At 32.7% G+C, this 17,090-nt stretch overlaps 1 protein-coding gene across 3 annotated transcripts in view; it reads right to left on the bottom strand.

Moving 5' to 3' along the window:
* Window positions 1–1,182: 1,182 nt before the first annotated feature.
* Window positions 1,183–17,090, bottom strand: part of LOC149896502 (PTB domain-containing adapter protein ced-6-like) — a 113,035-nt gene continuing 97,127 nt past the window's right edge. For all 3 annotated transcript variants that reach the window (XM_090117448.1, XM_090117446.1, XM_090117447.1), the window contains exons 4-12: window positions 11,328–11,430; window positions 7,764–7,899; window positions 7,265–7,367; window positions 6,509–6,674; window positions 5,746–5,848; window positions 4,978–5,066; window positions 4,049–4,135; window positions 3,128–3,495; window positions 1,183–2,224 (exon numbers count right to left, since the gene is read on the bottom strand). In XM_090117448.1, the coding sequence (XP_089973574.1) occupies window positions 2,147–2,224; window positions 3,128–3,495; window positions 4,049–4,135; window positions 4,978–5,066; window positions 5,746–5,848; window positions 6,509–6,674; window positions 7,265–7,367; window positions 7,764–7,899; window positions 11,328–11,430 (1,233 nt within the window). In that variant the 3' untranslated portion in view covers window positions 1,183–2,146. The remainder of the gene's footprint in view (window positions 2,225–3,127; window positions 3,496–4,048; window positions 4,136–4,977; window positions 5,067–5,745; window positions 5,849–6,508; window positions 6,675–7,264; window positions 7,368–7,763; window positions 7,900–11,327; window positions 11,431–17,090) is intronic.

Here is a 17,090-nt window from a genome sequence, read left to right as displayed (position 1 = left end):
CCCACAACAACGATCCCTGGAATGATAAAAACCGAGTTGGAAAATGCGTGTTCCAACGGGCCATCTTGACCGCCGCTCAAGTCCACCATATTTAAATAATACTGCACAGTTACACTAAATACTGATAAAATTCAATATAATAACTAATTCAGATCATGTCAGAGATCATTTGTTACAATTTAAAATGTTTTCCACTGGAAAATAGCGGAAAATCTGTTGCTTCGCATAGCAAGATTTTGACGTTTCGCGAAAATTGAAAACAGACATTTTTTTGCTGCCACTCGCAGCTTTAAGAACATTAGATACAAGGTTTTTGGAACTTAACTACAGAGTATTTTGTCGTCTTATTATGTCTAAGGGTGTATTCAGAAAGAAAGCTTGAAACTTATAAGCGCTTGTCGGCGCTTGTCATGTTCATATATATTTTCCTTTGTCTTGCTTGTCAGCGCAGGAAAATATATGAACATGACAAGCGCCGATAAGCGCTTATAAGTTTCAAGCTTTCTTTCTGAATACGCCCTAAGTTATTATGCTCTTTAAGCTTTATAAATTATTGTTTTATAAACAGTATTTATGTAAGATCATTATTTGTAATTTAATGCAGTAGTTATACAAGTGACTTTTAAATTCATAAAAGGCCTTGTAACTAGGTTTAATAATACCTTTAAACCACGGTGTTGTTTATTCATTGACCAAATAGACATAGTGAGAGAATGGTGAGAGATGAGATAAAAATAGTGCTAATCTAACATATGTCTTAACAATACTATTGAGCAAATTGACTGGTCTAATGCAGTATGTACCTTTGGTTCTTAAATAAATCGGTATATAATAAACTTTAGGACTGGACTGCAAATTTCATTAAATTTTTTGGCATGAAACATATAAACTAATATCAATGTTCTGGTATAATAATAATTAGAATATATATTACATAAACTGACGTTATATATTATGTATTCTAAGGCGTAATGTATACTAGCGGTCCGTACCGGCTTCGCTCGTAAATTATGAAATAATAATTCTTGAAATCGTTAGAGTAGTTCCTGAGATTAGCGCGTTCATAGAAACAAACTCTTCAACTTTATTATTGGTATATTATACTTTGTAGTTTAACATGCTGTTTATGAATAAAAAACTATGAAAATTCCATTTAATTACGGGTTAAATAAAACACAAAGCTATAAACATAAATTTTATTATCCAAAATACACATTTATGTATATCTTTTGGCCTTAATACGAAATTAGTGTACAATACTATAATAATTAACTATTGTGACAGGGATACAACAGTTAAAATTTAAAAACCAATATACAAATAATATCATTATTTAAAAACATTTAAAAAAGCATAGATCGATGAATGAACGAATGAACGAAAGAGGCTGCAATGTCATCAAAAAATGACAGTTTATTTACAAGTTTTTTTTATGACAACGCTTTTTTCACGATATTCTTAGCTTAATAATTTAAATAATATAGGAAAAAATATCAGGACACAAAGTCAATATTAATAAAAATAATGTTTGTTAATTTTGTTTTTTTTTGGTATCGTTGTCATGTACTTGCAGCCAGAGCTTAAATGACGATTTTTTTGTAGAAATTCCGATTAACTCCATAATATAATATAAAAAATAGGAGTTTAATTCATCTTGTATATAAACGTTAGTAAATTGACTTGAAGTTCCTCAACTTGCAAAGAATTATCACAGAATGTTACGACGAACTTCAAATCTTCAATGGTTAAAAATTTTGGTCCCTAAATATTAATCTACCAAAATACATTTTTACTTAAAAATCTACTGGAGATATGAAAATATTATTGTCTTAAGGCACGTTGGAATGTTTGCGCGCTTTGTATTCATAATCCATCTTATTTTATGTATAAATAGCGTTCAACACATTACTGGTTAGAGATTCTAGGAATACAATTTTAATTATATTTTCTACGTTTCGAAAAAATTACCTATTATCACGGAAAATTTGTAACCAATAACATGGCAACATAATATCGTCGTCACAATCTACACAATGCTTACAACTACTTCGATAATTCATAATGTCTTATATTATTGCATTAAACTATGTTGTGTGAATTGTTACAAGGATTTTTTAATAATTTTAACTATATTATTTATTTATTTTCAGTTTTTCTTGATGGGATCGAGGTTGTCTATTGAAAAATCGTCGTTTCCAAAGCTGATCCCTCTGCTGAATCCGTCCTAGAATAAGAAAATAATATATTAAATATAAATAATAAAAGGCCAAAATTAGGATCATTGTAATAATATAACTCAACAAGTAACTGGCTGTTAAAATACAAAAGTGGAATTAAATACAACTGTACAGATTAAAAAATTAGGAGGTGTAATGGTATTTTATAATCGAAACTCGGTGGTTTATCGCAAATACACAAAGTACAAAAAAATGTGTGCGTGTACACAAAGTGTAGTATACACACGTAAGAAGTGAAACTTCTTTATAACCTTATTTTTCAAAAAATAATTTACTGTATGCAACTTGACAGAAATACGTCGAATCACGCGTGGTAGGGATAAGAACAAGATGGCGCGTAACGGAAAAATGTCACGCGTAACGAAAAAATGTTACACTAAATTTTTTTTCCAACCCCGATAAAGAAGTTTCACCACTTCAAAAATAATTTAAAAGTCAATGTCTGATAGAACTAGTATTTCAAAAATTAAATGATCTTATAAACCACTATCTGTTTTATTATAAAACACGGACTAACTAATATTCGGGTCTTATACGTATCAAAACCATAGTCTAAGTAAAACTATTAATTTAGCGTTAAACCATGGACAATAGATAAGGAAAAGTTTATAACCAGTACTAAAGTTAAACCATGACTTAAGTTCTCGTTTCAAAGAGGTCTATTTTTTTTGTAATAATATAGTATGATTTTACAGTGTAAAATCATACTCCTGGGGTGGAGACCCCTGTTGGTCGTAGCGTGATGATATATAGCCTATAACCTTCCTCGATTAATGGGCTATCTAACACCGAAAGAATTTTTCAAATCGGACCAGTAGTTCCTGAGATTAGCGCGCTCAAACAAACAAACAAACTCTTCAGCTTTATAATATTAGTATAGATTTACTAACCTTCATCTCCGAAATAGTTTTATCCAAGAACCCATTGAAGCTGCTATCCAACTCGACCGCAGGTTTTTCGCTCAAATTGCCGAAACCATTGAAATTATTCCCAAATCCGTTTCCAAATATGTTTCCCTTCGTTTCAAACGGATCGTAACCACTCAAACCATTTGTAAACGACGTGTTTGAGTTAAAAACAGATGTTTGAAGGTTAAAATCCCGTATGTCATAGTTCGGTTTGACAGATTGGTTTGGGAATGACTGATTCGTTTGCATTTGACTCGGGACCGAGAATGGAGTTGAACCGAATAAATCGTTCCCGTTCATATTTTGTGTTGGTTGGTTCTGACGTTTCGATGCTTTTGGTGGGGGGGCCACTGGAAATAAATTCATTTTTTAGATTAAATTATATTATGTAACATTAAGCATATACCTATTTGTAATGTATGTAATAAAGTAGTAAATTGTATTCGAACTATATTTGTAATAATGTATTTGTTACATATGTGTGAAGTTACGGAAATAAACGCTTTTTATTATTTATGTGTTAGTTTTATTATTTTCAAACGATATTTGATATTCATATTTATAAGCACTTAGCCCTTCATTGTCCTTATAGTTTTTCAAGTAATTGTATGTATCTTTTTATTTATACATCTTTATGAACTATTACAAATCCAACTCTTAATTTCGATGCAGTTTTATCAAATAAAAGTCTAATATATATTTTACACTAGAGGTCCGCCCCGGCTTCGCCCGTGGTACATATTATTTCGCAATAAAAGGTAGCCTATGTCCTTTCTCGGGTATCAAAATATCTCCATACCAAATTTCATGCAAATTGGTTCAGTAGTTTAGGCGTGATTGAGTAACGGACAGACAGACAGAGTTACTTTCGCATTTATAATATTAGTATGGATTTACACTTACATAGCGGAGGTGCTGGTGTTGAAGGACTATCAACTGAAGAGTTGAAGCGACTCACAGGCTCCGACTCGAACGCTCTTGGATCGAATTCTAGAAAGATCGAAATTAAATAAATACTAAATATTTGAGGACAATTTTCACACACGGCACGATCTGATCCCATACTAAGCTTTCGCTTGTGTTATGGAAACCAGATGGCTGACAAACATACATACATAATTTTAAATAAATACTTATATAGATAATTAACACCCAGACAAAGAGCAAATATCTATTCATCACACAAATATTTATTAACACGACCTCTGGCTTGGAAGGCAGGGCCACTACCAACTAAGCACCAAAATGTTATTTCATCATTTTGGTGTGTACAATAAAGCTTTCATTCATTCATTCATTCATTCATTCAAGCCAACCGGTCGGTCGAAATCATTTGTATATTATGTTCAAAGAATAATAAAATAATAGGCATTATAAATTACCTGTTATAAAAAATGGTTACTTTTTTTATAGCTTTTTTATTGAGTTCTATTTGTCTTTAGTATTGCAAGCCGATATTTTATTTGTTCAGTTATTGAAACAAAATGTTGGTATATTATGTGCATTACAATGTGGAAATATTGAGCTCTCAAATCGAAATTACCCTTTATGTGTCTGCTAAATTTCATCAAAATCAGTTCCGCATATTTTGCGTGAAGGTTTCTGCAGTTTTTGAAGACATATAAACTTTCGCTATTTTTTTTTCTGTTCTGTGTGTAATAGATTATTAATAACTCAGGCCCCGGAATCACAGACACAATAGAAAATCTATTGTGTCGTGGACCGATCGGGCCGTTCGGGGCTCAATGGGTTAAGATTTATATAAAACACTTTCTATTTCTATTTTAATACTAATACATATTATATTTGTTATAATATAAGTAGATACATACCGCTATCAGAATCTGAGTTCATCAGCAATCCCTCTAGTTTGGTGCCTACCGCTGGGTTCTTGTTCGTAGACAAGTCACCCAGGAGTTTTCTGGGAAATTATAATAAATAAAAATTATAAATTAAGTATATTGTAACTATCATATAAAAATACTTCTCTGGGGCTGCTGTAAGCATACTGCTTATTATTATTATAATTTTTGACAAAAAATTATCAATAATAGTTTATAGTACGCTTAATTACATGCAAAACAAAAATAACTAATATTATCGTATATCGAATAGGAATATATACTTAATATTATAAAGCTGAAGAGTTTGTTTCTTTGAACGCGCTAATCTCGGGAACTACGGATCCGATTTGAAAAATTTTTCGGTGTTAGATAGCCCATTTATCGAGGAAGGCTATAGGCTATATATCATCTCGTTAAGACCAACAGGAGCGGAGAACTGCGGGTATAACCGCGGAGCATAGCTAGTATGATATAAAAATAATTAACGAAATCGGTTCAGCCGTTCTCGAGTATTCTGTTTTGCAACACATTTATTATTTTACTAGCGGTCCGCCTCGGCTTCGCCCGTGGTACATATTTCGCAATAAAAAGTAGCCTATGTCCTTTCTCGGGTATCAAAATATCTCCATACCAAATTTCATGCAAATTGGTTCAGTAGTTTAGGCGTGATTGAGTAACAGACAGACAGAGTTACTTTCGCATTTATAATATGATATTATAGTATGGAGTATAATATGTAGTGATACAAATACATACCCAGTTCTATTATTGTGCGTCGGTGGAGGCGTAGATAACAACAAATTGTTATCGTTACTCGAATTGTACGTGTCTGTTGAGTTGTTGGACATCGCGTCCATACCTGGAAAATTAAAAAACAAATATTAATAAAAATAATTTACTTAATATTAAAAAATTTTAACGGATTTAATTTGGACTTCAGCCTGGTAAACCTAGTAGAAACCTAATAGGATTAATAATATATTTTATATCATTTTAAAAATGTTTAATCATGATTTATATTCAACATGGAATTGTTTTTGTACAAGAAAATTAGTGCCAATGAACTTAATATTATATGAGTTCTGAATATGAATTTACTTAAGAAAATTGATAAAAAAAAATTATTGATTTTATTTAATTCACTCATTCATTTGTCTACAATTCTTTAAAGCTTCTATTAGAATCCTCTTATATATAATTTAACCAGTTAGCCAGATGTTTCCATAAATCATTCACTCATTTCATAATTCGTTCATTAATTCACTCACCAATATTGAGCCCTGGGGTCGACCTCTTTTTTCCAGACAGATTACGCCCTGAATTGTACTGACTGGCAAATTCATATTATGATCGCAATAACCAACCATGGTTAATTATGGTATTATTTGAATTTGCCAGTCAGTTTAATTCAGGGCGTAAACTGACTGGGAAAAAGGGGTCATTATACGGCCCTTGTTCATAGCGAACTCGTTTACAAGCGTAAAACTAAATCATTCATTTCGTTCATTCATTCACTCACCAATATCAGGCGTCTTGTTCCCGTTCATAGCGAAGCCGTTCGCTAGAGTGAGAGAGGAGATCTGTTTCTCTAATTCCGGCGGTGGCTTGTATTCGGTAATGTCGGTTATATTGTTCCGGGATAGATATGCTGAGAGATCGTCCTTGTAGGTTATACGGGATAGCTCCTGGAATTTAATTTTATTTTGTTTTATGGGAGTTTTTTGGAATGTTAACATTATAATCGTATAAATAAATAAATAAAAATACTTTATTGTATACACAGATAAAGTTGACAGAAAGACAATAAAAATAGCAAAAGAGGTTAAGGTACAGTACATTTATTTGCAAATAATCAATGTATATGTAGTTAAAAAAAACTAACACACTAACAATTATTGTATTCATACAAACATACAGGGGAAGCTGATAAAACCATGTTAAAAACATGGCAATTACATAGTTCTTAAAATTTATAAATATTTCGTCATTTTTGTGCTATTATTGGTTTTCAATAAATAAGTTAATACCAAAATGTGACATAACATGAGTTTGTGCATTGAAAAAAAGGATACAGGCTCCTTTTATATATCCTGTCTATATATATATATATATATATATATATATATCTATCTCTGTTCAGAATTTCATCAAAATCAGCGAAATAAAGTGAAATCATAGACAGACGAACAAACAGAGTTGCATAAACATTTATAAATAATTTAATGAAACACTTTGCCGATGCACACAAAATGCTGAATTTTCGAATAGAATTTACCTGTAGCCGATTTTTGTACGCGTTCATTTGTAATTCGAGTTTCTTGTTCTGCAGAGTTAGTTTCTGTAGCTCAATGTATTTGCCGTTGTCGTTCAGGAACCGCCTGGAATATGCGAAATTAAAACCATACAGTGCAAAATAATTAATATATTTTTGTAAGAAAAAAATCTTCAATTTAACAAATCGAGCGGTGAAATGGAATAATGTTGTCGTTGATATTAGATTTTTTAACATTGTTTTTGTCTATGACATGTGTTTTTAAATATTTATTCCTGTTTTTAAGGCTACCTCATGATTGAATAACTTCAATTTATCATTTTCAAGACATGAAATTTCATTTCATGAAGTTTCATTTACAAAGTCTTGTCTAACATTTTCTATGACAGATTCGACTAATGTATTTTTTCACATTTAACACATTTTACTACTAATTACTTAATCATATCATTCCAATACATTGACTTCCTTTCCCAATATACTATAATTATTAATTACATACCTATAAGCAAGATCAAACGCCTGTCCAATAGTCAACGTGATCTCTGAGGCCAACTTCGTTGATATGAACACGAAACATTCATGTTTCTCCATGTTACCACTGTCATGGCCGTTCATACCGTTCACTGTACTGCCACCTGTTAAATTGATGTATACACAGTTTATTAATAAGTAAATGAAAAGAAAATTAAATAAATAGGTATGTATAAGTAAAGTAAAGAGATTGAGTGTTAAGGCTGCAGTCTAGCAAAATTGCGTTTTCAACAAGTTATTTGACAATTTTTTCCCGGCTAATGAAATGATAAACTGAATTTTTTTTTCTTGTTTATCAATTAGTGTTATATACGCAATGCGCGTGAATTTTTTCACATTTATAAAATTACTTTATGTTACCTTAATCAGGCCTTCAAGATAAGTCTCTTTCCCCCAAAGACATTTCGAGCTAAGTTTGTGCACTCACTACGTTGCAACCGATTACAATTTACACAATCTGATCAGCGCATTATTATCCTTATATAGTCGTTATTAAAAACTGCTGAATACAATTGCCGAAAAACTTATGATTTTCTTAATTAGAACGTTATAAATTCATTAAATTTCCCATTTTTTGCCTTACAAAATCTATTGATAAATACTGCTAAAAGTTATTTTTTCCATTAATTTATTCGAGTTGGTTGAAGACCAATTAGTATTAATCCTTTAAAAAAAATGTTTTTTGAATTTTGATAATTCTTTAAATATTAAAAAAATATTTAAAATAATTAGGAAAAATCCTAGCGAATTTCTTTAGTCGCGCTCCTTGGGCCGGAGCGTTCTGACGTGTGCTCTACGCTCGATTTTCCTTCATACCGAAGTGAAAGTTGCTCTACTTCATTAAATTTAATATTTTTGTTAATTGATTATTTTTATCTTAGTTTTGTGCAAATATTCGTATTTTTAAACATTTGATTTCGATATGGAAAATAAACGAAAAAAATACGTGTGTAACTACTCGAAAAAAAATTATCTTCGAACATAAAGTTAATGAAACCAAATAGATTGCAAAGGTGATTGGCAACAATTTCTTTATTTTACGGGGTGTCAGTAAAGGGATGTATATTTCTTTAAAACTAAAGTAAGCTCATAAATTTTCTTATAATATAATTTTTTTGAAGTTCCAAAAATGTTTATTTTTCGTTTGAGAAATACGAAATATAATATAAACTTGTATTGAGAACTTGAACTTCCCAAGTTCATCCGGGGAAATCCCCATACGGGGAAAATGATTTGTTTACTCCAAAATTGATCCGAGGTGTTTTAATTTTTTCTTCTAGTCATTTTCAACGTAGCGGCATGTTGTTTGATTATTAATTTTGTAACTTAAATACAGGATGTTGGTTTTATATTCTGATCTTACAGACGCGCTGACAAATTTAGTCCGCCATTTCTAGTTTAGTCTACCAACTCTAAGTACCATTATTAAAACGAATGGATTATCATCACATCATCAAAACTCAGATGTAATGGAAGATCACAGTAACATAGAAAATTCAGTGGGTGTTGAGAACTAAACAAACAGAAGTAACAGAGACGCGAAGAATAAAAAAAGAGGACGAAAACGATAATTCGTTGATGCTTTCCCTTTTCGACGTATTGTTAGGGTACATCACCAATCTGCAAAAAACAAAACTGATGATTCCCAATTGCTGATTAAAAATGAAAAACAAATAATCGACAACAGTGGTGAAAATTTGCTGATCACAATGAAACATCCTTCAGTGGTAGCAGATTTACTCATTTCAAATGTATCGGTGAACAGCGTAAAGGAGAGGAGGACAGGAAAACATTATGAATGTGGATGGTGGATTGTATACAGGGTGTAATCGATAAGTATGTGCAGGTGATTATGACGTTATTATTGCAGGTATCAAAAAACTTAAAACTGATATCGAAATTACTTTACCTAATGAGCAAAATGACAATAATAACTTTTTAAAAGTATAACGAGAAATATCTAAAAAAATTACTTTATATACTCCCATATCAAAAAGGGAAAATGGGACTAGTAGAAGTTAAATGTCTAATTCCGGCAAAAGATATGAATGCGGAAGATGCGGTTAAAAAAAAAATTAATATTTGAAATACAATGCAAAAAATAATACTTTTGTCATAGATAAGAATCATGACTATTTTTTCTAAATTCAGGGACAACTAAACGTTGCAGAAGCAGAAGTCTGCTTATTTGCTGTTTGGACTGGAGTGAATAATTCGTTAAAAATAGAATATATAAAAAAGTATGTAACGTTTAGGCAAAATAAAATGATGGACCATTATCAAGATTTTACATAAATTTCCTACTGTCAGAATTGATTGATTCGAGACTTCAGCATTCGATGCCCATCAAGGACCCATCCTATATCATTCAAGCGATTGAAAAAAAAGAGATAAATCCAGTGCAACCGATAAAGCATCAGAATGCTAGCAAAAGATTTATTAGGTTTATCAATATAAATCTATATATTACACATAATATAATAAATCTGTAGAAGACGCGAAGACTGACATCCGCGCGGACGGAGTCGCGGACGGAAGGTAGTCAGAAATAAATATCTTTTGTTTTCATTTGCGTATTTTTCTATTTTATTTTTTAACACAAACATTACATTTTTTTTATTATATACAAAATTTGTTTATCCGTTTTATTAGTTAAACTGAACAACTTTCACTAAGGGCCGATTTTTCAATGCTTGGATAAAACTTATCCGTCCAATAAAGTATTACACGATAATATTAAAATGTCACGTAATCTGTCAAATACGGGCAATTAGAATACGTTTTTAAAATGGTAGTTTTATACATTATTCGACGAATAAGTTTTATCCAAGCATTGAAAAATCGGCCCTTAGAAACTTAGGTCGAAAAAAATGTATAGAGTTATGCATTTTGTATGGAAAGCTTATTTTTTTATATTTCGTCCAAATTTCTTTATAAAAGTTGATCAGTTATATAAACATGAAGTTGAAGATATCAATAGAAAGTATTCGCAAATTTTGTGTACTGATAAAAAAAAAATCACCCGGTGTAATTTTCACGAAAATTGTTTCAAATTGTCATTTTTGGTACTTATTACGAATATTAAATTATGCATACGAATGATTTAATTTTTAAAAATTAAGTGGAGCAACTTTCCCTTAGTACATTTGTATTATTTACATATAGGATGACAGGATGCATTTGTTTGCACTACTAGACCAAGCCCTTAATGAAAAATTACCTCAGAATGTTTGGTGAAAAATTCTGGGGTATTTTTTTATTAGTTTGAGGGTATTTATGGATTGACTTTACCACACTTATTTTATTGTAAGTGAGAGAAAATGTCTTTAAATAAGAAACTCACTGCACTGAAATTAACAAAACTTGCAGTGTTCCTATAACTCATAGAAATACAATGTAATTGTCAAATAATTTATATGGTTATTCTGCTAATGAACAAATCTTTAAAAATTTAATTGATCTTGAAAAACTTGAATAATAAATATTGGAACTAAACCAACTCGTTCTACATAATGTACATTTAATTACATACCCTTAGCAATAAAAGAAAAGTATTTCTTAGCGCCCTTATCATCAGCACAGTAGGATATCCTGTGCAATGGGAACTGGTATAACACGTTGTTTGACCGCGGCTCCTGAAAGATATAAAAAATATATATTTTTTTAATTTAGAACATCATAAGAAAATAAAGGAAAAATACGAGTATGTGTGCCGAGCACACGTGCCAGGAGTGAAACTTCTTTCGCACGATTCAAAGATACCAAAATCGTCATGACGTGACGGTATTGCCATGACGCGACCTTGAAATTTTACTCTCAACGCGAATAAAGATTGGGACAGTTTTAAACTTAAAAAACTAGTTTTAAGAGTATAAATTTTAAAGAATGAGTGAACGATTGAATGGTTTATATCCTAATATGGCTAATATGAAGAATACTTAAATTCTTCTTATGTAATACTAGCTTTCCGCCCGCGGCTTCGCCCGCGTTTTCAAAGAAAAACCCGTTCCCGTAGGATTTCCGGGATAAAACCTATCCTATGTCTCGGGTATCAAAATATCTCTATACCAAATTTCATGCAAATTGGTTCATTAGTTAAGGCGTGATTGAGTAACAGACAGAGTTACTTTAGCATTTATAATATTAGTATGGATAATGTGATATATTATATATTATATATATCAATAATAATCCTAGGTTCTTAAAGTTAAGTATTAAGTTATTTTAAGGTTCTTACAGATTTTAATTAATAAATGCATTTAACATTTTTCTGATGCAATAAAAATAAATATAGATTGCATTGTTTGATTTAATTGCCGTTACAATAAAGTATAAACTGTATATATATTATAGAAACTACCATAAATAAGTACTTCAAGAAAACACATTTTTATAACAAATTTAGCTATTACATGCAAAGGTAAAGAAACTGATTTGTTTTTCATGAAAACTTTTACAAGTATTTACACCGATTGAAAGATGCTTCTATCTAGAAGAATCGGTAAAAAACTCGATAGTTACTTTAAAGAACATACACGCACACACACACACACACACGCACAATGTTAACCTTATAACACAACCCTTCATCTAACGTTATGTACTAAAATAATCCATTACACAAAAAAAACGATACCTATTAGATGTAATGTCAATCATACACACACAATTTAACCTTAATAATTTATTTCCAAATTTGCAACCATACATCTGGAACTAATATAACCCACTAGCTATACCACGCGGTTTTACCCGCTTTGCTCAGCTCCTATTGGTTTAAGTGTGATGATATACAGGGTGTCCCACTTTTGGTATACTAAGCGCAAAGGGACTTGTAGTTTTGCATACGCTGAGTACGTAAAAAATACTTATAAAATTCCAGACGCATTTTTTTTTCAAATAGAGGAATTCTTAAAATTCCATGTGTACACCCCTAACAAGCAACCCGCCCAACTTTGCCACCCGCACGTGAGCTATCGTTTAAGATTATGTTTTCATAGACAAAATGCTCACATTAGCGAAGCGGTATAAGCCGGCTGCGCGAAGCTAGAGAAGTATACATAGATTTTAAGGAAAAATATAGCAAAAAATTTTTCACTTAATTTTGTTATTTAAGTATTTTTTATGTCATCAGTGTATACAAAACTACAAGTCCCTTCGCGCTTAGTATACCGAAAGTGGGACACCCTGTATACCTAGCCTCTAGCCTTTCTCGATAAATGGGCTATCCAATACTATACCAATAATTTTTCAAATCTTCATATTAAACTACGGGTCTGGTAGTTCCCAAGATTAGGGCGTACAACCAAACAAACAATATAGATTACACAAAAAAATCTATTACTGTATGTTACGTATAACCAATGCATGTTAAATTTCACAATCGACACCCAAACATTACGTAATCGGTTCAGTTACGATGTTTTACGATTTATGTAATCTTTTTTTTTTTTTTTTTTTTTTTTCTATACTGCAACTTAGCCATCTGTTTATGTAAACAATAATCTAATATGGTCTCTGATTTTCATCTGTAAATATGTTTATAGAATGAGATTTGCATCCAGTGACGCAAAGCTCATCATTTGTCTGCGAATCTTATCGCAAGATCGGGTATGCTATTTCTCTTCAGGCGAGAAAATCTCACAGTGCCCCCTCCCTTCAGTTCAGCAGCTAATTTATTTATATGGTGTCCCAATCTGCCTTGATATTTCTTGCTGTTTAGTTCTATTTCTTGCTTCACTGTGTGCAGGTTGAGATCTAAGTTCATATATTTATTGCTAATGTATGGTGGGATGTTGAACATAGCTCTCATAGTTTTATTCTGGAACCTTTCGAGAATTTCGATATTGCTATGGCTGGCTGTTCCCCAGAGCTGAATGCCATAAGTCCAGATTGGTTTTAGAATAGCTTTATAGATAGCCATTTTACTGGCATCATTCAACTTTGACTTACGTCCGATTAGCCAGTACATACTACGTACTTTACAGTCTAGTTGTTTGCGTTTGGTCCATATATGTTTACGCCAAGTAAGACGACGGTCAAGATGCATTCCCAGATATTTTGCGTCATCTGATTGTGGGATCTCTTTGTTCATAAGTTTGACAGGTGGACAGGTTTTCGTTCTAAGTGTGAAAGTTACTTGTACTGATTTATCTGTATTAGCCTTCATGCGCCATCTATCAAGCCACTCTTCGATGCGGGTAAGGTGATATTGTAGTTTAACTGAAGCAGTATCAGGGTTTTCGTTTGTAGTTAGAATAGCCGTATCATCTGCGTACGTAGCAGTAATGGTGTTGGGATCAGTTGGTATATCTGATGTGTACAAAAGATAAAGTACGGGACCAAGTATGCTACCTTGAGGTACTCCTGACTTAATTTCATGCATGTCTGATATATCAGAATTATATTTTACTTCGTAGCATCTTTTAGCCAGGTAAGAATTTAGTAGTGGGAAGAACGAATGTGGGAGCATTTTTTTAATTTTGAAAAGAAGCCCGTCATGCCACACTTTGTCGAACGCTTGGCTTATATCTAGAAAAACTGCGCAGCAATATTTTTTACTTTCCATCGCTCTACCTATAACATCCACCAGCCGATGTACTTGCTCTACGGTGCCGTGCCCTTCTCTAAAACCGAACTGATGAGTTGGTATTATCTTTGCTAAATGTTCTTGCATTCTGTTTAGGATAATCTTTTCCATTAATTTTCCAATAACAGGAAGCAGACTTATAGGTCTATATGAAGACACTTCATGAGCTGGTTTACCTGGCTTCAGGATCATAATCACCTGTGCTATTTTCCACTGGCTTGGGTATACGGATAATCTTAAGCATGCATTGAAAATAGTGAGTAAGAATAATATTCCCTTTTTTGGGAGATTTTTTAGTAGGGTAGCATCAATGAGATCATATCCAGGACATTTACCTTCTGAAAGTTTCATGATTTCCCGCTTAAGCTCCCTAATTGTCACGTGTTTTAGTGGTAAGCACATTTGCATAGGTGAGTTCAAGTGATTTTCTACTTCATTCCCAAGACATCGGGTACTACATGGATGCGGTTCGAAAACATTATGCAAGTAATTAGCAAAAGTGTTAGCTTTTTCGCTGTCAGAGCGAGCCCAGGATCCTAAAGGTGTTTTTAATGGAGTTATTGGCTGCTTGGGACGCTTTAGGTATTTTGTAGCCTTCCACAAAGAATAATTCGTGTCACTTGAATGTGTCAGTCCAGCCAGATACGATTGGAGATTCTCGTTTACCGACTCTTTAATTAATGTTTTCAGACGTTGTGAGGCTTTATTGAACGCGGTCTTATCATTGGGATAGTGAGTGTTTAGCCATATTTGGCGAAGTTTACGTCTTTCCTTAATGCAGTCTTTGATCGACAATGGGTAAACATGTTCTTTGACTTGTTTCGTTTTATGATGGGATGTGGACTTGTATGCTGCTTCATGAATTAATTGATTTAGTGCTTCTATAGCTTGTTCTACCTCATCGATTGTTTTCATTCGGACCCTAAGTTGTATGTTCGACGTGATTATGTCCTGATATTTGTCCCAGTTAGTGCTCCTGTTGTATATTTTAGATTGGACTTCTATTAAAATGATCTTACCACATATATTGAGGACAACTGCAGAATGATCTGACAAGAGATCCACGTCGGATTCGGTATTTGTATTGTTAATGGCAATATTTTTGGATATGAAAAAATCCAGCAGGTCAGGTGTTTTATGTTTATCAGCTGGCCAGTAGGTGGGTGCGCCAGCGGACAAACATTCAAGGTTTAAATCCTTTACTACTTGGTAAAGCTGTCTCCCTCTAGTTGTTGTTAACCTAGAGCCCCAGAACTGATGTTTTGCGTTCCAATCGCCTCCAGTTACAAAACGATGTCCAAGAGTACAAAAGAAGTTTTTGTAGTCTTCTCTAGTTATCTGGTGTTTGGGCGGACAGTAAACTGCAGCTAGTGTGATGTCCGAGCTTGTATCATTAACTTTAATAAGAGTGGCTTGAATTTTGTCGGTGGAAAATGGTTCCTGTGGGTAATGTTTTATATTCGATTTTACGAGAACTGCCGTTCCTCCATGTGCATTTCCTGATGGATGATTGGTGGTATAAATATTATAGCCCTTAACTGAGACATAACTTTTGGTTGTGAACCTTGTTTCTGATATTAAAGCTATATCTATGTTTTTCGTGAGGAGATAATGTTCGAGCTCTAGTCGCCGTGCGACTAGTCCGTTGGCATTCCATGTGATTATTTTAAGGGTAGGATGATTTGTTTATTTGGCTGCTGATAAGCTGGATAAATCGATCCATCATGTTGTCTACCATGTTAAGCATCATGGTTTGAATTCTGTTAAACATTTGTTCTAATTATATATTTATGTAATCTATTGACTTAGTTTCTGACATGGATTTATTGTTAGCTTCTCTGTTGTGCATTAATTTGTATGTTTTGCTTTGATGTGCTAGAAAAAAGAAAATGTGATAGATAATAGTCAAGGAATATTCAGCTATACACTATACTATTATTTATTATTTCATAAGCGTCTTTGTCTTTTTAGATAGTGGTTTAGTCAATTCCATATTCGTATAAATGTATATAAATATATCTTGTAGTACGCAATTACGTACGTACTATGTCATCGATCATTATAAGCATAAGGAACGAAAACGAACGAACCTTACAAATAGTGCTAGGCGGTACCAAACATTGATCAATAAATTTTACAAATGATATATTTTACCGCCTCCAATGGTACAGCCTACAGCCAACAAGACTAATTATATGAACTACTAGCAATGCCCTGCGGTTTAACCCGCATAGATAGCGATATCGTTACAGTGAAAAGTCTACTATAGCTCGGACTATAGGTTTAATTTTTAATCACATGAAAATCACCTTTACCCCGTCCCGCACTACGGCCTTTTTTTTTTTTTAGTGGGGAAATCTTTAATAGAAACCCACGGCCTCCGGGGGAGGGGCTGTGGGTTATGTCGGATTCCTACCGACCAAAACGCCACTGTGTTCCGTCAAGACGCATATTGGTAGAATTCCTCCGTGAGTCGTGACCCACGCACTACGGCCTGCTCGAACAGTATACCTACTATTTTCTGTAGATTGACACTTTTAAAAATTCGTTATATCTTTTGAATGGAATATCCAATTCTTTTCATTTAAAAAGTATTTTGCTGGTATTGAAACAGTCTATAATAAAACATCATTTTATGGGATAAGGATTAATATATGTGTATGGATAACATGGTTTGATTACTGTCGGCACTTCTATTTACTTTGA

The sequence above is a fragment of the Colias eurytheme genome, chromosome 28 (assembly GCF_061535395.1).
Source record: "Colias eurytheme isolate Ceu_HAF_F1 chromosome 28, ilColEury1 Martin Lab GWU primary, whole genome shotgun sequence".
NCBI lineage: Eukaryota > Metazoa > Arthropoda > Insecta > Lepidoptera > Pieridae > Colias > Colias eurytheme.
This window is presented reverse-complemented; position numbering and strand designations above follow the sequence as displayed.